Raw genomic sequence first — 22,063 nt, 5'->3', positions numbered from 1 at the left:
TGTGTGTTGAATGGATGGATAAAGTAGAACTACCCAGATGAAAGAGCCCAGTGAGCAGCAATGGGTGACTTCAGATGTTGGTGCCAATCCTGGCCCTGCTTGGGCTCCAGAGGTGTCCACAGAGCACGAGAAAGCCCAGGGACAACTTCAGCAGCTCAAGAAAGAGACGGTAACCCAGGGTATGAGTCTAAGGTGGATCAAGATATTAGAAAGGTGGGAGGGGATGGGAGGAGGTGGACAGTGGCTATTCCAGGGCCTGGGGCGAGAGCTGAGCTGGCGGCAGCCCCTGGCCAGTTTTCTCGGGTCTCCATGCATTGAATTTAGTTGGCAGCTGAGGAGGAGTTGGGCCACCCCCACCCTCCACTTAGCTACCATTTCAGTTCCCTTTTCTGGGTACAGCCAAGTACTTGAGGCCTGGGTGAGGTTAACCACAGGAAAACCACAAAGAAATGGCTTTGAAGCAGCAAGCCGACAGGGTGGGGAGGGTTCCTCCTCATCTGACCCTGGGGCCAATGAGGAATGGGGGGCAGTGGTAGGGTCATAGGTCAGGGGAGGAGGCACTGTTGGAGAAGAGCTGCCCCTCACTTGGCAGTGTCTGCTCCTCAACTACATATCTCTACAAGGTCCCCTGTCACAAGGCTGAATCACAGAGCCACTGTGACGTGAGAGTCACGTTCCCTCTCAAAATGTCTTTTCTTCAAATTCAATGGCTTCATGTCATCCTACCTGGCTGGCAGTAACCCCTCTAGGCTCAGCACACACGACAGAACAAAGCCCTGGAATTCAGTCTTCATTATGTCTGTAGCTGATTAATTTCTTATTATTTATTGAACACTTGGGGGTCCTCATCAGAGAGGGGGAGTACTAACGGAGTTAAAGCTTAACAAACAGCCCCCACCATGGGGGAAAATATCCCCAGAACCAGAGCAGAGGCTCTCAGTGGGTAACTGAATGTCTTGGTGAAATGGTCACAATGCTATCAGGTCAGGGCCTGGGACTGACATTTCTAACAAGTTCCCCAAGAATGTGGCTACTTGGGGGAAACCTCCTTTCACAATCTTGATGCCCTGGTTTTTCATATTTAACAAGACAGGGCCCTCCCTTTAGAAACTGAACTCTTACACATTCTAGAAAAGAGAAGAACAGGGAGAAAGTGTTCAGGTGATTCTTTATCGGCTGCATAGCCATCCTGTTGATAAATTGAGGAGCAATAGAAACGAACTTAAAAGGAGTAGCAGCTGCCAGACAGGCATGGTAAATGCTTTTAATCCCAGCACTAGGGACGCAGGTAGAGGCATGGAGAGCTTAGTGAATTTAAGGCCAACCTGATGTTCATAGAAAATTTCCAGGTCAGTCAAGACCAGGTAGTAAAACCCTGTTTCTAAAAAATAAAATAAAATAAAATGCATTCACACAGACAGGCACACACAAATAAAAATAATTTAAGAAATTAATCTTTAAAAAGGGAAGGCAGAGCTTCTTGGACAGCCTTACTAGTTCCGCTAAAGTATTTACGAAGATCCAGGTGTCGGGTTGCTCTGTGCAGAGAGGACTCTGCACATCTTTCTCCTCACAGAACAACACAAAGTTTGCAGCAGGCTCCCTATGCCTACAGAACTAAGTCGGGCAGAAGGAATTTAAAGACAAGGTTCCCTGAGTCAGATTTTCTGATCTTCCCAAGCTGACCAGTATCACTTTCACATCTTCCAGTCCACAAGTGGGGAGCTCGCAGTAGGGACGCACTGAAACAATGGGGATAGACTTGCTCTGCAGAGAGCCAGATAGTAAATATTGAGACTTTGCCAAACAGTTCCCTTGGAAGCTACTTTGGTGTGCCACAGCCGCCGGAACGCAGTAAGAGACAATATATAGACAATATATAAGAGACAATATATAGAAAATATATAAGAGACAATATATAAGAGACAATATATAGACAATATATAAGAGACAGAATATAGACAATATATAAGAGACAATATATAGACAATATATAGACAATATATAAGAGACAATATATAGACAATATATAAGAGACAATATATAGACAATATATAAGAGACAATATATAGACAATATATAAGAGACAATATATAGACAATATATAAGAGACAGAATATATGGATGAGTATGACAGTAGTCCAATAAAACTTGGAGAAAATTGGCAAAATTGGGAAGTGGTGTGGATTTGCCTCACAGGCATAGACGTCACTGATGGGGAAAAAAAGAGACAGAGATGAGGCTGGAGACTTTGGCTACTGCCAACTCCAGCGGAGTGTGCTTGGGTTACTCTTGCACCACTCTTCCACACCGTCTGTACTGTCTGAGAAGAAACTTGAAGATGCCGCTGAGGGCAGAGCTTGGGAGGAAGTTACCTGAACACCAGGGCTCCATCCTGAAGGCCCAGGGAAATGAAGTCACTGTTAGGTCTCAAGGGACTCTCCCCCCTCCATAGCAACAGGCCATCCTTGGCGGTCGTCTTAAACCTCATGAAGGCATTTGATCTGGCTCCCGACACCCTGGAGGAAATGCACAAGGGAGTCCGTGAAATCAAGCACCAGCATCTGTTTGGAGTCATCCCGGACTTCCCTAAGTAACCAGATGTGGAGATAAACTTCCCTCCCTGCATCTATGCACTCCAGGCGAATAGAAGGAGCTCTACCCCTTCTAGTCACGGAGCTCATAAAACATCCCGGACGCTCAGTGAGCAGCAGTATCTGACCCTGCAAGGGAACACTTTCAGAGGAAGACTTTGGCCGGCGTCACAGTCCCAGGCAGATGGCCTTATGCACCAGACTTTCTCCTTTCCTGCCCCATTATTCAATGTCTCTTGGGAAGCTGCTCCTCATTTCCCAGCAGAAAGTGGGCTTCGCAATTTCTACAAGGCTCAAATCAGTAGTTTCTTTGGGGTCTAATCATGGCAGTGAAAGGCCAGCATGGGCAGCAGTGACCGTCCTTGGGCCTTTCTGGAGGGGAGGCAGAGATGGACAAGGTCGGGGTTCTCAAAGGAGGTGACTTGATGGAGTGGCTGTTGGTCTTGGAAGGGTGACATAACAGATTCCTAGAGGAAATCACAGGAAGCTATGAGGATAGTGGGTGTCTGAGCAGAACAGCTTTCAGGCTGTAAGCATCCCCGGGAAGAGGCTCCCGGGCTCCTATGTGCCTCTCATTTCCGAAGGCTAGTTTAGAAACTCATCTGGCTAAAATGATCAACATTCCTCTGATGGGGCCTGAGAGGCTCCAACCAAAGGTGAGGCAGAAGGAAATGTAAGTTAATGTTGCCATTAACAAGACACTATGAGAACCTAAAGCCAAGGCTCTTGGAGTTTAGATGGTCAGATCTTCCTAAGCTGGCCGTGCCGCTTCCATGGCCTTTACACTGCCCTTCCATGGCGGGGCATATACAGGAGCATCAAGGGACACAGATGAGGTCCATTTTTTCCTTACCCATTCTGGTAAGAAGAGTGGAGAGAAAGCGTTTTTCTTTCCATTTTCCCATCAGTGGTACCATCACCCTGTCTCCCTCACACCTAGTTCCAGGGTTCTATGATGCAGTCAGTAGTGAATACTGGCGGGCTTCCTGTCTAGGCTTGCCGTGGCCTGGTCTAGACAGGAAGGCACCAAGCTTGTCTTCCTCATGCAGGAAGCCCAACAGCCCAGCTACAGGCAATTCAACCCTGAAAAGTCTCCGAGGGAACCTTCTAGTTTCTGACTCTGATCCCATCTTCTTTGCCCCACTTGGCAATATGGATTGGCATGAACCAGTCAAGCCAATTTCGCTTCTCTTATCAATGCTTGAATTAAGAGCAGACATATAACTTACTATCCAATTTACCTAGAGGACTCTGGGGGAAGTCTTTATTACACTTCCATAGGACATTGCCTAATTTGATAATCATCTTATAAGTGTCCTATGAACAGCTAGGGAATTTGCTGAGGGTAACATGACAGACATATAAATGAGATTTGGGGTCTTTGTGGAAAGAGCAGATTCTCTGGATTGATCAGCCCAGCTAAAGACTGTACTTACTAGAGTAAGTCCTCTTCCTGTTTAGGACATTTTCAATTGTTTTATGCTACTTGACCCTCTGAAGGCATCAAACTGAAATAGATCATGAACACTTCTATTTGCATAGCTTCACATGGATTCACACACGTCTAGCTGCACACACCAACACATGTGCTCTAGTACAGGCTTCTGACCATCTCCTGCTACCACCATGGCACTAGCTCCCCTGAACTGTGGGTGGCCTCTGTAAGCACTGGAGGCTGACCACTTGGGCTCCTTACAGAACGCACTGCCTTGGGGGACTGAATGACCTTCTATGGTAGGGAGGAAAAGGACCAAAGAAGGAAGAAAGTATACCTTGGCTGGAAATGCATCTCACTGAAATCCTCATACCAAGGCAATAAGCAGAAGCTGTGATTTGGAAAGTAAAGCAGGGACTACTTCCTCCCACAAACCCATCTCTCTCAATTCTTCCTAAACAGTCCATCAACTGGGAACCAAAAAAATATATGAGACTATGTGGCCATCCTAATTGAAATCACTGTAATAGTCTGATATGCCTACAGTCAACCCAAATGATCCAGAAAAATGATCTTTCAATCAATTTTGCTTCCCCAAACCCTAAATTCTGACCTAAAGCAGGGTGGCTTTAGACTAAAGATTTGTCATCTGGTACTATGAACCCAATCTAAAGGCAAAGGAAAATTCTAGAACAACTTTGCTAATGGTTGAAAGGTAGATGAACATTATCACATTATCAATGACCAAGGGACAAATTGAAGTTGCCAACAGCAAGCTTGGCTGGATAGAGGGTTCCCTAAGAGCCAGCTTCACTCCTTGCCACATATATAGGCTGCTTGAAATTCTAGCCCATCCCTGCCTCCAGGGACCAGAAGCTGTAACTTGGGCATTTGTATGATGCCTCCTGTCCTTATGTCATGCTCTTCTCTCAACAGGAGGAAATCTGAGCAATCTCCACTGCACAGTCAACCTTTGCTCCTGGAGACATGGGTACCGGTCTGGGATGCAGGGGCTGTGAGCTATGTGTCTGGTTGGGAGCAGCTGAGTCCTACAACTGGCTCCAGGCAGATCTGCAGGCTATGACACAGAGTAGCACAGAGGTAAGAGCCCCACTAAGGTCATGGGTGGGGGGTATGTCATCACACTCCGGCCGCAGGAGCGTCCAATTCCTTCTGCCTCTCAAACTGGAACACTGGAAACCCCAGGGGCAAGCAAGTCACATTCTTCCAGGCCCTTTGACCAGAAAGCTTTGGAGTGCTTATAAAACAAATGGGGTTGTTTTGGAAAACTAATGCCTTCGAGTTTAGTTTGTTTGTTTTGTTTTGTTCTTGTTTCTATGTTTATTTCATCTGCCCCACCCCCACCCTCTGTCCGCGGGGAGAATTATTGCCTGGCATGGAAGATAAGGATAAGCTCTGGGAGTGATGTTGAGAGACTGACATCCAGGGAAGGAGCAAGCTGCGGCGCTGGTCCATTACCTCTTGAGGATATCTGTGTTGTCATAGGTCAGGTAACTGCGGCCGATGAACTGTGGGATCTCAATGGCTTCCGTAATCGCTGAGACAGAACAGAAAATGGAAGTTATGAGGCATGTGGCCCTCTTGACCTCTCCGCTCATAACCGTGTCAGTAACATGGCCGGAAAGCGAGCCATGGAATGTGGCATTTGACAACTTGTCAGCCCCTTCCTCTGAACTGAGCATGCACTGGCCAGGCTCATGGCAGCCTGGCCCAGTGGCCTGGCAGTGGTTTCTCCCCTCTTTCCCTTCCCTGGGGGCTGGCGGTCACTGTCACTGGCCTTGGCACTGCTGCTAAGGCATTGCAATGTGCTGAAACTTGAACTGTCCCCAGCGCTTCTTGGAAGCTGGAGGAGAGCCTGAGCCATGTGGAGAGCAGCTGGGGATAACCCCAGAGCTTTGCCAAGGGAGGCAGAGAAAGTCATTCCCAAACAAAGTCCAGTGGGGTTCTTTATTTAGGGATCATCTACGGAACTCCTACAGCTCTGGTGAAAGAATAGGGAGTGCAGTGTTTGAGCTTTGAGTCTTCGCTCAGACACATGCAATTGTACAAAGCTCTCACCTCGAATTCATGGAGAATCACAAAGAGAGGACAGGCCTGGTTAGTCCCAGAGAGACAGAAAGGGCCCAGGGCTGGCCCACGCTCCCCAGCTAAGACTATAGCAGACCCTGAACCAGAACAGCCACTTCATTCTGGCTTCTGCCCACCCCTTACTTTCCAGTATTTTAGAAGTGAGTTTCCTTCCTTCCGATTTCTCATCACTTGGTTTCCCTGAGGAATCACCCTTTCGTACACATCAAAAGGACAGGCGTGTGTGGTATGTGGTGTCACAGGCTGGGATATGTGGAGGGGATTTCTGGGAGAAATAACCCCACCACCTTCTTCCTCTTTGGAAAGATACAGAAGTAACAAAACCAAGGTAGAACACATCTCAAATTAAAAAAAAACAACAACAAAAACAAACCAACTCCCCACCCCCCAATGTGTGTAAAACGAGAGAATGACTAGCCATTGAAACAACGACAGTTTCAAGAAGACATGGCTGATATGAAGAAGACATGGTGTAAGGACTCCAAACCCAGGGAAGAAAATGTATCATTTGATGCTGTGGACAAGGGGAGCGTTTAAATTTGACTTTTAAACATAGAAAAGAGAATGAGAGAGAAAGGTTAGTGGATAGACAGCCTCTGGGCCAGGAAACAGAGGGAGGAGGGGACACAGGAACCGTGAAAGCTGAAGAAGGGAAGCAAAAAGGGGAGCAGAGGTGATGGGGTAAAGGGAGAGTACAAGGTGGAGGAAGGGGAAGAGGAGGAAGAGGAGGAAGAAGAGGAGGGGCAGGGAGCTCTTGGTAGAGGGACCAGACCGTGGTTTCTTGAACTGTGTGCTGAAAAGGAAGTGGAAGGAAAGCACCCAGCTGACTGGCATTGGACCAGGGCCCAGCTGACTGGCATAAGAGCCTGGCCCTGGCCTAAACATAACCAAGAAGGCCCCAGTGGGCTCTGCATACTCCAGGGTGAGAGGCACAGCTCGGCCCCATCATTGCTGTTGTTGGCCCCACTTGTGGGCCAATGTCCAACAGCCATCCTTCCCTTTGGGCTCCTTCAAATGGTTATAACGTGTTTGTCACAAGTCAGCTCTGCAAACAGAGCCTCAGAAGGTGCCTGTCTCTGGAAGCTAAGTCCAGCTGGCGGCCAGCTAACCCCTCCGTCCCCCCCCTCAGTTTAGCACTCTCCAGGAAACTAGGAGAAAGCCAGCATGGGGGTCCACTCTGGAAGGCAGATCCCTGGTAGCTTGGCTGGTGTGTCTGATGCCCGCCCCCTCTCCCTTCTGCCTGCAGTTGGCTGCGCTGAGCTCTTGGCCTGGCCCAAGCTGGCAGGCTGTGGCAGGGGCCCAGGCGGTTCAGTCTCTCCCAGGACTTACTGTACTTACTATTGAGGCAGTAGTTCCCACACTCTGCCAGGTGCCAGCGTGCAAAAGAAAGGGAGAGTCAGCACTCCGAGACATTTCACTCTGCAGGGATCACTGGGAACCAGATCTGCCCATTTCACAAAGATCTTTTGTGGATCCAGAATAGAATGGAGGCTAGGCTGCTCTAAGAGCCCCTGGAAGTTTCTTCAGGGCATGATCAGTGTTGTCCCCCTCCCCATCACGCCGAGCTTATTGCAATTGAGGGTTGCAGAGAACTAAGGATACATTTATCATAAGCTCCCAAGATTCCACTGTCAACCCACCCTCCTACTACCCCTGGAAAAATGGCTCGCTGCTTGATGCTGGTTTCTAGTTTCAGGCTGCATGTAATCAAGGAACAATAAGCCAACCAGCCACACGTTTGCCCACTGGCCTTTGCAGGAGCCTGTGACCAAGCTTTCTCGTGATTAACGACGGGCCAGGCATTCTCCAGAAACCACACCATCTCGTACCAGGACAATGCCCTCATTTACTCAGCGCATGCGGGCATGCAGGTAAAAAGCTGTTCCATTCAAAAACACCAGCTCTTGAAGTGACCATTGAGCATGTTTTCCAACCTTCGTGGTTTAAGTTTTAATAAAAGTTTATATTTTAACCTAACCTTTAGACCCGGCCTTTCCTGTGTCCTTTCTTTTGTGGCAATGGCCTGGCTCGTGCATTAATGAAAATGTCCTGGCATTCCCTCACACCTGTGTGCTAAAGCACGTGCCATCAGGTGGTGCCAAAACTGCCAACAAAGGGTAGCGTTCCACGAGCAAGTTTCACCCCCCCTCACCCAAGAGAATCTCCCACCTGAGATATTTAGAGTTTTTTAAAAAGAGTTGAAAGAACAATTCTCTCTCTCTCTCTCTTTTTTTTTTTTGATTTTTTCGAGACAGGGTTTCTTCGTAGCTTTTTGGTTCCTGTCCTGGAACTAGTGTAGACCAGGCTGGCCTCGAACTCACAGAGATCCGCCTGCCTCTGCTTCCCGAGTGCTGGGATTAAAGGCATGTGCTACCACCACCTGGCAGAACAATTCTCTTTTGCAAACACACTCATATGCAGGTAGGCAGGGAGGACCGCGAGGGTGCCATAGTCCCGCTGTCTCAACATCCAGGAGGCTAGTAGGCAGCACTATTTCTAGGTACCTCAGGGCCAGGGAACAATCAGACTGGTCAACTAGTCAACCATCAGGGCAGAATACACCCTTCCAGAATACACCGCTTGGTCCATAATTCTTTGGTGTACAGGCTGAGCAATTCAATCCCAGCAAACTCTGAAGCTTTTTGAATGCCGACACCTGGAAAATTCCACACTCAACGTCGTGTCATTCAAAAGGTGGGCATGCGAAAAATGCTCCAGAAGATTGCTTCTGGGTTCTACAGAAAAGATACTTACCAGAAACACAAATAAACCTCATATTTAGATTTGAGTGCCATTGTGAAGATATCTCTTCATGTATATAGATGTATTCCAGACACTAAAAAGTCTCTAATTGGAAGTGTTTTTTGATCCCAAGCACTTTGGATAGGTCTATGCAACCTAATTTAGTAGCTACAATATATAGAAACAAATAAAACCTTAATTTTTATTTATCTATCCAACTAGGCCTGCAACTAACTAAAGATCAGTGTACCTCAGACACTCCCATTTTCTCAGTGTTTAATGAGGTACCATCCTATAAAAACAAATTTCCAGCAATATGCATGACTTGCCTGTTTTAGTAACAAGTGTTTGTGAATGGTCTTTAAAAAGTGGGTTTACTCTACTGAAGCAGTTTTTCTTCCACAATGACACAAATAAACAAAAAGATTTGTTTAATCACCCAAATCAGCTCTAGCAATATGCAAAGTTGCTAAGATCGGCATAAAACATCCAAATGCCAAACTCGTGCTAGATCAGTAGACAAGAGAGACCATCCAAAGAGCCTAGCCTTGCTCAGGAATGTTATGCCTCAGGCTCTGGCCCTGCCTCCGAGGTTGTTGGCTTTGAGGTGTGGCGAACAGCCCACTTGCTATGGAGAAATGGCCCCATCTAGTGGCCTGCCTGATTCTGCACCACCTGTGTCCCAGCCGTTTTCAGGAATGTAAGACAGGGATCACAGCTAACAAGTTATTTTGCAGGTGTGTGTGTGTGTGTGTGTGTGTGTGTGTGGGCGCGCGCGCGCACGCACATGTGTGTGTTAGGAGAACCCCAAGAAAAACAACTGTGTCCTATGTTCACCCCTGAGGCACCCCAAGGCACTTCAGATATAGTAAAGGCTCTGAGAAGTTACGGGGAAGAGAGGGCTGTGTGAGGTGAGGTTCCCCTAAAAGAACAAACAGCACCCGTCCCCAAACACCTCCATAAAAGACTCTACAAGGCTAACGACAGATCACAACTTTTGACTGTGGGCAACTGAAATGTTGAAAATTCAGAGCCAAATTGTCTTGTGCTATCTTTAGCCTCCTTAATTGCCACCCATTGTCTACCCTCTGCCTGACCCAAAGTCTTCGTGGGACTGTCGCATGAAATCTTGGGATTCATTAACAAAGTGCTAGCTTCCAGCAAGCCAGAAGCTCAGAACGTCACCAGACCACATCTGAGACCTATACCATGAATTTTCCTGCTTTCCCGTAACCCACCCACCTATCTGATGTCCCCACCAATGAATTCACAACGCCTCGATGAATCACCTTTTGCTTTCTATCACTATAAACACACCCAAGAAACCAATTACGTTGGAATGGGGGTATTGGAGGCGATCTGAATTTGTATTCCAGGCAATCTGAATTCATGAGTAATGCCACTCAGATTTGGCTCCAGCATAAACTATTTCTCATTCCTTTTGAGACAAGAACTGTGTTGAATTAACAGCGGTTAACTGTTTAACTCAGATTTATCCAAGTTTATCTGACCACAGATCCCAGCTCCCATCTGGTTCGTGTGAAAGCATGTGTTTGTGAGTGTTGGGAGGTTGTGGAGGGGAAACGGCATGAACAAACCAGTCACTGATAGACCTGGAAACCGTTTTCACGCAGTTTGAACAGCTGAACTCTAAAATTCTGACAGCTTGCTTAGACACAGGGACGTGGAGGGACTGAGAACCTCGGTGGTAAAGATTGATGAGAATTCAGAAAAGAGGAAAGAAAGGCCCACGATGGAAACAGTGTCCTGGGGGTTAGCCTTGCTGACATCCCTCTTGAGATGAGAAAGGTCCTCACTATGACGTATTGCATGAGGTGCTACAGTTTGGTGGGGAAAGATTACTGAAACAGAGAGTCTTCGGATCCGTGGTGAGGAGACCCATGAAGTCTAGCCCTGTGCTTTTGTTGATGCCAGAAGCGATGTCTGGAGCAGAGCAGGGCCCTCTAGTTCCTGTAGCTTCATGGAGTCTGAGGTTGACACTAGGGGTCTTGATTCTGTGTAACTCCAGATGTTATGAGGAAGCTGGGCCCTTGGATCCTCTCAGAGGCTATGTGGGCAGTAATGCTGCCCTCTCCCACCTCACAGGGAGGACAAAAAGTTATGTCTGCGTGCATGTGTGTGTGAGCATGAGTGTGTACATGTGTGTACATCTCTGTCTCTGTGTGTGTGCGCGTGCGCACGCACGCACGCTCTCCCCATGGTAGTCTGCAGACCTGCACAAGTTTGGAATCTTTTTCTCGCCCCATCTTCCTATGACATCGAAAGGTGAGGAGAAGTGTCAGATGTCTGACTACAGCCCTGAGGGGTATAGAGGAAGCAGAGGAATGATCTGGAAAATCATCTTCCTCTTGGAGGAAGTGCTCTTTGAATGGCTTACGTGAGATCTGGTTCTGGATATTCATGCTATAGGCTGCTCCTTGCTTAAACTAACAACGAAAATAGTGAAACCAGAGGGCATACATGCAACCACAGTGCTTGGGGAGCTGAGACAGGAGGGTCAGCTGTGCTGGTGAGATCTGTTTCTCACTGGCCATGAGCCTGGAGTCTCAGAGCCACTATGTGAACACATTATACCTGATCCAGACAACGTATCAGGACACAGGCTAACAAGAGCATAACCGGCCCTTTCCTTGTTATCACCCCAAAGCTGAGTGCTCACATAAGCCCAGACCTTATAGTCAGACTATTAGTGTCAGAAGCAGGCTTGACAAGTCTATTGTGATCCTCCAGACCTAGGGTCAACACTGAAAAATAAGCCCCCAATTCAAGTTGTGTTCTTCTGTGTGTGGGGTGTGTGTGTGTGTTTATGCACACATAGTACATACATCCCTAAGAGTTCTTGCTGATGTGTGCACACATGTCTGTGTTTGTATGTGGAAGACAGCAGTTGACATTAGGTGTCTTTCTCAGTCACTCGCAACATTTATTTATTTAATATTTTTGAGGCAGGATCTCTCCCTGAAGCTGGAACTCATCAATTCCACAAGACTAGCCGGCTATTACGCCTCAATAGTTTCCTGTCCTCACGTTCTAAGTCCTAGAATTTTAAGGCACGTGGTGTCATACCAGGCTTTTTCCATGGGTGCTAGGGAGCTGAACTCAGGTCTTTATGTTTACAAAGCAAATCCATTACCAACTGAGCCATTTGCCCTGACTCCAAACCCAGTTTTCTAAAGGAACAGGCCACTCCTGAAGTAGACACTTCTTCAGAATTAGAATCCGAGATTCAGAAAGTTACTCTTATTTGCTTTTAAAAAAAAGTTTGACGGCGTGCCCTGTCAGACAGACTCCTGAAGTCACTTAAAGGTGAGAAATGATACTAAGCTGTTTAACTGGCAAATTGGCACCTTTTATATTCTCCACAGCTGCTGTAAATAATTCCTTGACGTCCCCATGTACAAAATATCTACCTGTAAAATTTAGAGTTTTCTCCTTTTGGTGGAAATCAGGCACCTGTGGCGGAGAATCATGAGAAAGCACGCAGAGGACTTTCACAGGTTCATTGACTTACTTCTTTCAGGCCTGTTTGCTTCAGTCAATAACAGCTCTAGGGCAGGTGGGCCATTCTGACTAGAAATGAGATGGTCTGTGTGACCTAGAATACGGGCACCTATGGACAGGTACAGACCACTTCCAGATGCCAAGACCAAGGCTTCTGTTTCCTTTGAGTAGGTAGAGGCAGGGTCAAGCAGGGTCTGTAGTTTGTGACCCTTCCAACCTTTCAGACAGAGCCTGTGATGGGAACTCACAGCACCTGCTAGGGAGCTGATTTCTCTCATCAGTGATAACAGTGGCTAGTATCAGGGTGACAATCAGCAGGAAGCCTTCGCGATGTTTCTGCACATTGCCTCATATAGTCACTACTGCAGTCTGAGTACATTTGGGACCCAGACGGGTTCAATAGCATGGGATAGAGCACTGGACAGAAGGTTGTGCATACTGTGGCTTGGAGAACTAATGCATTGTTCATATTTTTCTACATTTGGGCAGCGTTTCTCTTTACAGCATCCAAATGTTTCTCAGGACATAAGCAAAGGCACTCCTTGGCCAGGATGCTCTTGGAGTAGCTCAAAAGCATAAATCCTTAAGTCTTTGCTGTGTTCAGGTTAAACTTTCGGAAAAGAACCTACGAGGGGACTCTTAGGGAAGGGTCAGGGTAGGCATTGGACAGGCCCTTTAGCTACTCTTACAGTTCCTTTAGGACTGAAATCTTCTTAAGCAATTATAGTAGCTTATATGATGTAATAGTTACCTGATACGTTGCTGAAGTTGCTGATCAAAATGACCAGGAACCCGTATTGTCAATTCTCCCTTCGAGAGTACCGCTCTCCCCATACCTGGTGGCACGGGACTGTATTGCCAGCATCTTGGGAGGTTGAGGCAGTAGATTGTAAATTCAAGGCCTATCTGGACTCTAGATGAGCTTAAGACTAGCCTGGGCAAGTTAGTGAGACATTCTTTCAAAATCAAAAACTACAGAAAGGGCTGGACATACATTTCAGTGACAGAGCGCTTGCCGACTGTGTGTTGAGGTTCTGGCTTAATGGCTCAGTATTGTGGGGAGAAAAGAAACTAGAGCGATCCCCATAATTCAGTTTGTGGCCTCCATGCCACATTAAGACCCCAAATGTACCTTTCTGGCAGTTCATGCCCTCGAAGCCCAAGGGGCAGTCACATTCATAGCCCTCCTTCCTGGGCCGACAGCTGCCCTCGTTGGCACAGGGGTTTCTCACACAGGGGTGGGCTGCATTCTCCACGTTCACTCCAGATGTGAAGTCGTGCTTCACGTGGATGGGCCGGTCATTCAGGATGATCTTAGGATACAGAAACAGAGAGACATCAAGACTTGGGAAAACAAACCTGCTGCTTACCAGCCCGAGCTACACACAATGACAGAGGTTAGCCAAAGGAAGAAAATCTCCATGCTAATCCGGCGGTCCTTCAGATGAAGGGGAACAGAAGGGTTGAGTTCTGCACCTGGGGGAAGCCACAGACAGGAGCCCTCTCTGGTGATCAGTGACCTCAGAAATGGCAGCATTTCACTCTGCAGGGACACTTCTTAAGGCAGCTTCAGGAAATTCCTGAAACTGACCAGATTTACTAGGGCTCTTCCTTGGGAGAGTATATAAACAGTGAAGCCTGCTGAGGGACAGACAAGCCAAGCTACAAAGAAGATTCTCAGGCAGATCTTCCTGGGAGATGTGTAGGCCTAGCAGCCTGAAAAAAGACAGAGACCAGACAGACTACCTAGAAGATCTGACTGAGAGTCTCTGGGAAAGGAAATTCCAGCCTGTTGCGCCACCTGTAGGTGGTGCTATGTACTGCAGGTTTCTTCTAACATTTGTGAGTTGTCACCCATGGTGGTGGGCTTTGGTGATGCAGTTGTTTTTGAATGACTTCTGCGGCTGTAAGTGACCTCTCACCCATATTCCTGTAAGCCAGCTTCCTCGTATACTTCTCCATATGCTGTGCGATGTCACCTACGTCAGAACCCAGGCCTCTCCGACTCTCCCACTGCCCTTGTCTGTCTTCTTCAACATTTCTGAGTTCCCTCCCTCTCCACACCTCTACAGAATGCAGCAAAGCCCAGGTTTCTCCACTGTGCATACACTTCCCGAGGTGGGGAGCCCTGCTCCGTCTTTCCTGGCAGATAGCTCTAGGCAAAGTAATAACATATTCCTGGAGAACGCTGGGGAATGCTACTGCGTGACTTACCTCCTCCTAACTCTTGAGCCCTTAACTTGCAGAATGCCCATGTCCATGGAGCTGCTGCTGCTAGCTTTGCAACACTAAGAGACAGAAGTACCTGGGGACCCCCGTTGCCTGGGGTGCTGCCTAGCAGAGATGTTTCGTACTAGAAATCTGCCTCCTTTCCCAAAGACGTACCTCACTCTTGAAGAGCGTTGCAAGGTTGGAAGGAAACCTCTCCAGGTTCTGAATCTGAGAAGCCACTAGTGAGGACCCTGACCCTTCCCTAATCTCTCCCTTTCATGCTGCAGGTGAAAATCTAGCCCTATGTGCTCCAGCCAATACAAGCCCGGCGCTTGTCTCCCGCTGGCTGTGGCACAACCAGAGCCTCACTCACAGGGAAGGAAAGGCGGTCTCCTAGAGGGCAGGGGAGAAGGGCTGTGTGCCCGGTGATCCAGGGGCAAAGCTGGAGAGGGGGGCGGGGTGTGTGGGTGAGCTTTTTTCTTATCTCAAAACTGTGCAAATGTGACCAATGCCTCCTGTGGGGAACCAAAGCCTGATTCAAGATGCCAGTGATATTGTAGGTCAGCACCAAAAGGGCGTGTGAGCGCAGGCAGACGATGGCTGGGCTTTCCCTGAACCAGCGCTGAGAGGTAAGGACACACACCTTCCCCGACCACAATCTTCAGATTACGGTAGGACTTTCTTATCTTTTACTCTCACGCGTTGTCATGGGTCCTGACTAGGTCCACCAGGCCACCCCTCATCACGAAAGGGAAACATGATGAGGCTTAACCAAGGGTCAAAACTCATTTTTTTTTCAGTGCTGGCCACCCTGCAAGTCTGGACTCTGAGTCAGTCCGCATTTCTGTAGTCAAAAGAATACATCCTCATGACCTGAGGGGTCTTGGGCATCCCCAAGAGAAGGAATAGGAGGATATATGGGAATTGGGTCAGCATCTTCCACTACCAAACTATTCTTTTGTTGTCACGGTTCTGGAGAATGTCCCTGGAATCTCAGAGCTCCACTGTATGACTGACAAGCAGCAACTGCTCATGGGTGGGTGGGAACTCGCATGGGACAAACTACACAGTAACTCAGAGAACAGCCTAAGCCGAATTCGTCCCTATAGCCCTAGAAAATTTGGGGAAATTCTGCTAAAAAAAGAGTCACCCTGACTTCCTAGAATCTCTTTGTACTGAACAGAACCCAGGAACAGGTATGTGGAAAACTAGATGGTACGTATTAAACAATAAAACTGTAACCATTTTGGCATTTTCTCAAACCGTCTTTCTGAGGCGTAGCAGATAACGCTGATTTCAGGCCTTAACTCTGTGTACAATAAGAGCGACGAGGAAGTGAAGCTGTACCTTCTGGATGCTGCCACTGAATGGATGAAGGATGCCCGAGTTCTTCTTGACATCGTCGTAGTTTGGGACTCCGCCGATAAAAATATCCGTATTGCAATTAATCTGGGTGAAGCCTCCCTGCCAAGGCACAAAAGACAGCGAGTCAGAGACTAACTGTAGGACGGGTGATGACGGCAGCGTCAAGAGCCATCGTGGCCACCTGGCTGCATGTTGTTTGGTGTGGTGCTTGGACGTCAGGAAGTTTCCTAGACGCCTTGGGGCTCAGGTTCACTGTGTGCAGATAGGATCATAATATAATATCTGAATTCCAGGAGCATCACAATGCATGCATAGACCACATCACGGTCCACGGATGAGCAGTGCTACTTTGAGGAGCAGTACTGCACCCTCAGGAAAACTGCCTCCAATTGGTAGAGCTCAGATTGGGTCCATGGAGCAGAGAAGTAATGACTTTCTCTGGACAGAAGATTTCAGAACTTGGCATTGGGTCTCTATACCCTTTCTTCTCTCTCCTTCCTTCAGTTTGGCTCCTAATTTGTAGCTGTACTATGCATGGATGAAAACTAACTGTTTGTTATTAAAAGATGATGTTCTGGAGTTGTGGGTAATGGTCTAGCCTATTCTGAAGCTGAGGATTCTCTTTAGTTAGACTTTGTGCAGAGTTAAATACAGTATCAGTGTAGGGCCTGCCTGGGTCTACCCCTGTTCCTGGGGTTCATCTTGAGGACAGTTTCTGGTCAGCCAGCTAAAACATTCTGTTTGTTCCTGCCCCACTTGGCATTACCAGTGAGCTAAGCCCCAGCCCCTTACAGTTTTTAATTCAATGCAAGGTCACGAAGGAAGCACCGAGACCCTTGGGAATCCTTGTGGTCTGAGAGAAAATTTGTTACAGCCGACGCTGGCGTCATAAATGAGCATTTCTCCCTTGTCTTTGACCCCAGAGTTGAAATGAGTTATGAGAGGAAAGAAAGAAGGCTGTGGAGTCAACACCAGACTGTTCTTCAAATCAAACTCAAGGCTCTGAAAGGACTCTGAGTCCCACTGTATCCAATGAATGGGGTGAGATTGGCTTCCTTTTGGCTTTGGAACAACCATCCCTCCTGCTGGAGAGGCAAGGCTCAACTCTCACGTCCAAGGAAGGGAGAAGGTAGCCTATCGTTTTATGCAAATTGCCCGCTTTAAAAATGTTTTTCTTTGAATGTGAACTTGGAAATAACATCAACTATGCTGGAAATTCTGTGCCCTTGAGTCTATGGTAGCACAGTATTAAATAATGAGAGGGGCAAGGGAAGCGTCATAAACCTGACTGTGTGCGGGACACAGCTGTGATTTGCTTCTGTGATTCTCCTAACTCTCCTAATGACTCTCTGATGTGTGCTATCATCGTCAGGATTGTCTCCATTGATATGAGGATAACGGCGCCAATGAGAAAAACATAAGCTCAGCAGTCACAGGACCAGCCTGAGCTCACCCTACTGGTGAGCAGTGGAGCTGGATTTGGAAGCTCAGGAGTCTTTATCTGTAGCATGCTCTTGTCTGCACTGCTGGGTCTGTGATCTCAGTCACCACACCATATAGATGATGGCGAGGACAGTGGCAGAGGCGGAGCGGGGTATGTGTGAAAGGAGCGTTCTTAAAAGTGCCCTGGTTGCTAATTACTAACAAAGTATAACTCACAGGTTTGTAACAGCCCTGTGGGGCCAGCACTATTGTCATTCCCGTTTATGGTGGCAGAATAGAACTGTAACTATCTAATGGAGAGCTGGGATTTCAGCCTCAGACTAGAATCTGTATACTCAGATGCTACAAGATGTTGCTTTAAGAAAAACATCTGTTCATGTTTGTGTGTATGTGTGTGTTTACCTACAAGATATACTACAGCACATGGGTCAAGGTCAGAGGACAACTTGCGGGAGCTAATTCTCTCCTTCTGCTCTGTGGATTCTGGGAATCAAACAGGCCACCAGCCTTGGTGACAAGTACCTTAACCCACTGAGCCACTTAGCAGCCCCTTTCATGCTACTTTTTTTTTTTTTTTACCAATGTCAATGGAAAACAATGGTCTGGCCCAGGTCAACCACTGAGAGAGACAAGTGTGTCCTTACCTCTGCCATTCCCTCCACTACCTTCTGCTTGTCCACCTGTAAGATACCATTCTTCGCTGTGCGAGACACACGTAGCTCATGCCATTGGCCGAGGGTGAGGGCCTTCTCGCTCCTGTCAAAGAAAGATGTGACGCTGACATTCTGTGTGCACTTGACGAAATGAGGAAACCCGGCTGATTGGTACAGTATTGTTTGGGATGTTTCTATGAGGGCTTTATAAGAGATAAGCCTTTGAATTGATGACCTGAGCAAAGAGACAGCCTTCACCAATGCACGGGGACATTATCTAATCTGTGGTGGGTTTGAACAGAATGAAGAGACAGGAAAAGTGGGACTCTCTCCCTTTGCTGGAGCTTGGGCATCCACCTCATCCACCTCATCCTGCCCTTGGACCATAGCACCGCTCCTGGTTCGTGAGATGTGGCTCAGAACTTGTATCACCAGTGTCCTGGCTCCTGGCCCTTTGGACTCAGACTGCGACTTGTGCCATGGATTCACCTGTAGGCCTGGGCAGAACTACATCATAGACATTTTTCTTGGCTTCTAGCCTCCCTGAAGAAAACTGTGGATTGCCTCAGTCCCATAATCATAAGAGATAATCTCACCAGACAAACGTTTCCCTGTGTTTCTATCTGTTTCCCCATTGGTTCTGTGTAGCTGGTTTCTGTCCTGCCTGCCAGTTCGTGTAGTTGTTTCTAAATAATCACTCCAAAGGTTTAATATTAATTATAATTGTTTGGCCAATAGTTCAAGCTTATTACTGGCTATCTCTTGCATTTAAATTAACCCATTCTATTAATTTGAGTATCACCACATGGTCCATGGCTTACTGATAATGCTCTGACCTCTTAATCCTCAGGCAGCTGCTGGTATCTCTCCTGACCCCACCTTCTTTCTCCCTGTATTCGGTTGGACTTTCCCACCTAGTTATATTCTGCCCTGCCATAGGCCAAAGTAGCCTTATTCATCAACCAATAAAAGCAACACAATTCTCAATGTACAGAAGGACATCCCACATCAGTTCTGTCTCTCTGGAGACTCCTAACGAATAGAGATGGAATCGGCACGTGAGTCAGCGTGTCATGGGTGTGAGCCACCATTCCATCAGTGCAGCTGTGATGGGACAGATGCCACCCGTAGGCACCCACCTGTATTAGTTACTTTTCAGGCTGCCGTGTTCAAGTTCAAGAAGTAACTTGCCAGAGGGAGGGCTCATTTTGGCTTACAGTTACAGAAAAGTATCATCTGACTTCCCTCAGCGAATGACTGTGACGTGGCAGAGTAAGCCAGATCAGTCTTTTCCTCCACAGGTTGTTTTGGACCGTGGGGTTGTGTCACAGCCATAGAAAGCAAACTAGGGCACGCAGCAAGCATGTTTGCCAGCTGATCCACCCTGTGAGTCCCCCTGTCTGGTTTTGAGACAAGGTCTCACTCTGTAAATCTGACTGGCCTGGAACGTGGCTGTGTAGACCAGGCTCGCCTCCTACTCACAGAGTTCCACCTGCCTCTGCCTCTTGTGTGCTAGGATTACAGCTGTGCACCATCACACTTGGCTCATTTGAAATTTTTCATGATAGAATATCGGTGAAAAAAACACTCTGGTTTGAAAATGTCCCCAAAGATTGTGTATCCAAAATCTTAATCCCCAATACAACACGGAGAGTTTTAAACTTTGAGAGAAGACTACTGAGGTAATATGGTCTTTGCCTCACGAGCAGATTAACGTCACGATCACTTGGTATTTCTCATAAAAGATTTCAGTCCCTTCCTTCCTGAATACTCATCCAGATGTGTCCTCATATTCACCTCTCTTCTCCCTTAGGGTGACACCAAAAGGCCTTTCCAGGATGTACATTATTGGCCTTGGACTGCCTAGGCCCCATCAATGGGAGCCATAAGTTTCTGCTCTTCACAAGCTCTTCCTGTTCCCCATGGTCTATTAGAGCAACACACAAAAGTTCAGGACAAGGAAAAGCAGGGTCTGTGTTCACTGGTGCTCTGACTGGGATTCAGATGACCTTGAAAGTTCAGTTCCTAAGTCAAGGTGAGAGCCCTTGATGCCGAAATGTTCCTGCAGGAGTTTCACAAGTTGCTTTTGAGAGTGAGGTGCGCAGAAGGAATATAATCAATGCATTTCTATTTCTAACTATGTCTAGCTCCTGGCCTTTACTGAACCTCCCAATTACTTTTTGCTCCTGTATCATCTTTAGAAAATGACAGAGAATACCAATGGCATGATTATTAAAGGGTCAGCACCCCCTAATTTGATTCCTCTGCTCAGGCAAATGCTTTTGTGATTTGTCCTTAGCAATTAGAATTTAATCACCTTGCCCAAATCAATATGCAATAAAGAAACAAGCAGGCCTTTTAAAGTGGTCTATTTCCATAATGACTAACCACACACTTGTCATGTTCCTGTCCTGCAGAGGTCACTGGCTGTCAATCCGACACCGTCTTCTGCACGGTTATATTGATCCCAGTCATCGAGAGCTCATTCCGATTGTCTTGATGTTCGAATCAAAATCATAATGATTTTGACCACAATACCCTTTTCTTAAAATGAAAATGACTTGGCCAATTCCATAATTTCCTGCGCTTCAGGCTCTCACCAAATTTCCTTAATTAAGTGGGGGATTCTTTGAAATAGTTTTCAAAATAAATAACTCCCCATGAGGCATCTGAAATACTAATAGTGAGCCTGGCCGTCAAGTTGCATGGAATGGAGGTGGGATGGGAGGCCAATGGTGGTTTAATTTCTGGTAAGTCTTGTCTTATTATCACTCAGGAGCCAAGAAATTTTTTCCTCTAATCACCTTCCCTGACAGGTAGGAAAAGGATAACTCACATGTAAAAAAAAAAAAACAAAACAAAAACTAAAATACTTCTTATTAAAAATTGGTATAGACATATGAAAATGAAATGTTGGACATCTTAAGATCTAGCTGCTAGTGACCCCAAACTGGGATCTGCTACTACAGGGGGCAGGTGGGAGGGGCACGTGTTCTGAGCGAGTGTGAGGCATGCCTGTGTCTCCAGATCTTGAGGTCACTCTTTACCCTGAAGGGGTGATTCAATGTGCAAGGTGATTATCAAGGTGTCTTCCCCTCTAAACTTGACATATACTTCTAAGTGAATTGCTTATGCTGTTTTGCATAATCATATGTAAATTGAATCAATTAAATAACCACAAAAGTTGTCTTGAGATATAGGATGCTTTACATAACCAGAGGGGAAAAAATGTTTGTCCCTTCCCCAGGGTGGGAGGTGTCAACTGATGCAGAAACTCAGCCACAAGGACAAAAAAAAATATTCCTTTGACTAACAGTTGAAACTTAATAGAGACAGCATTTCCCGTCAGCCGTAAAAAGTGGTCATCAGTTGAGGGCAATGAGTAGTGCTAATATCTCCCCCACACACTTCTAAAAATGCCAGGCCAGCAGCATGAACAACCACAGAGGACAGCCGCAATTTCCTTGGAAGTAACAGCAGCCTGAAGGCCTGTGCCAGGGTTTAAGCAAAGTCCCAGGCTCTCTCAAAAAAAAGAATTAGACAAACATAGCACTGGTGACCTCTGTATTGGAGTAGGGGCCCTGGAGCTTGAAGGTTAAAAGTACTGTTACGAGACGCATAGTAAGAGGTCTTGCTGTCAAACTGACATCTAAATATTTACGTTCACACCTGAACTACTCTCGACATGAGTCAGGAAGACTTCTTTGTGCTGTGTGCAGATGTCAAGGGAAAGACGCACACCTGGACAAAGGGCCGAGACTAAGATACTAAGTGATTAGCCTAGGCAGGACAACTCCATTATTCCCACCCCCTCTCATCCACCCCTGCCACCAAGGCTCAGGGGTCAGTGAAGAAGAAGAGGCAGAAAGAATGGAAGAGCCAGAGGCTGGGGAAGACTGCTACAGTACGTTGTCTCTAGACTTCATGGGGCCGTGACAAGTGTCAGCTCACAGAAGCTGTTGTTACCTGCACAAGATCATGCCAGCAAA

The 22,063-nt window shown here is 47.0% G+C and overlaps 1 protein-coding gene across 2 annotated transcripts in view; it reads right to left on the bottom strand.

Annotated features, from left to right (window-relative positions):
- Positions 1-22,063, bottom strand: part of Egflam (EGF like, fibronectin type III and laminin G domains) — a 160,475-nt gene that overhangs the window by 9,094 nt on the left and 129,318 nt on the right. Inside the window, exons 15-20 of one of the 2 annotated variants that reach the window (XM_075975935.1) lie at positions 18,066-18,177; positions 15,961-16,077; positions 13,535-13,715; positions 7,477-7,500; positions 5,509-5,587; positions 2,376-2,519 (exon numbers count right to left, since the gene is read on the bottom strand). In XM_075975935.1, the coding sequence (XP_075832050.1) occupies positions 2,376-2,519; positions 5,509-5,587; positions 7,477-7,500; positions 13,535-13,715; positions 15,961-16,077; positions 18,066-18,177 (657 nt within the window). The remainder of the gene's footprint in view (positions 1-2,375; positions 2,520-5,508; positions 5,588-7,476; positions 7,501-13,534; positions 13,716-15,960; positions 16,078-18,065; positions 18,178-22,063) is intronic. The other variant, XM_075975936.1, reaches the window with a different exon arrangement.

This window comes from Microtus pennsylvanicus, chromosome 6 (assembly GCF_037038515.1).
Source record: "Microtus pennsylvanicus isolate mMicPen1 chromosome 6, mMicPen1.hap1, whole genome shotgun sequence".
Lineage (NCBI taxonomy): Eukaryota > Metazoa > Chordata > Mammalia > Rodentia > Cricetidae > Microtus > Microtus pennsylvanicus.
Note: the sequence above shows the minus strand (reverse complement) of the source record. Positions and strands in the feature narration are given on the sequence as shown.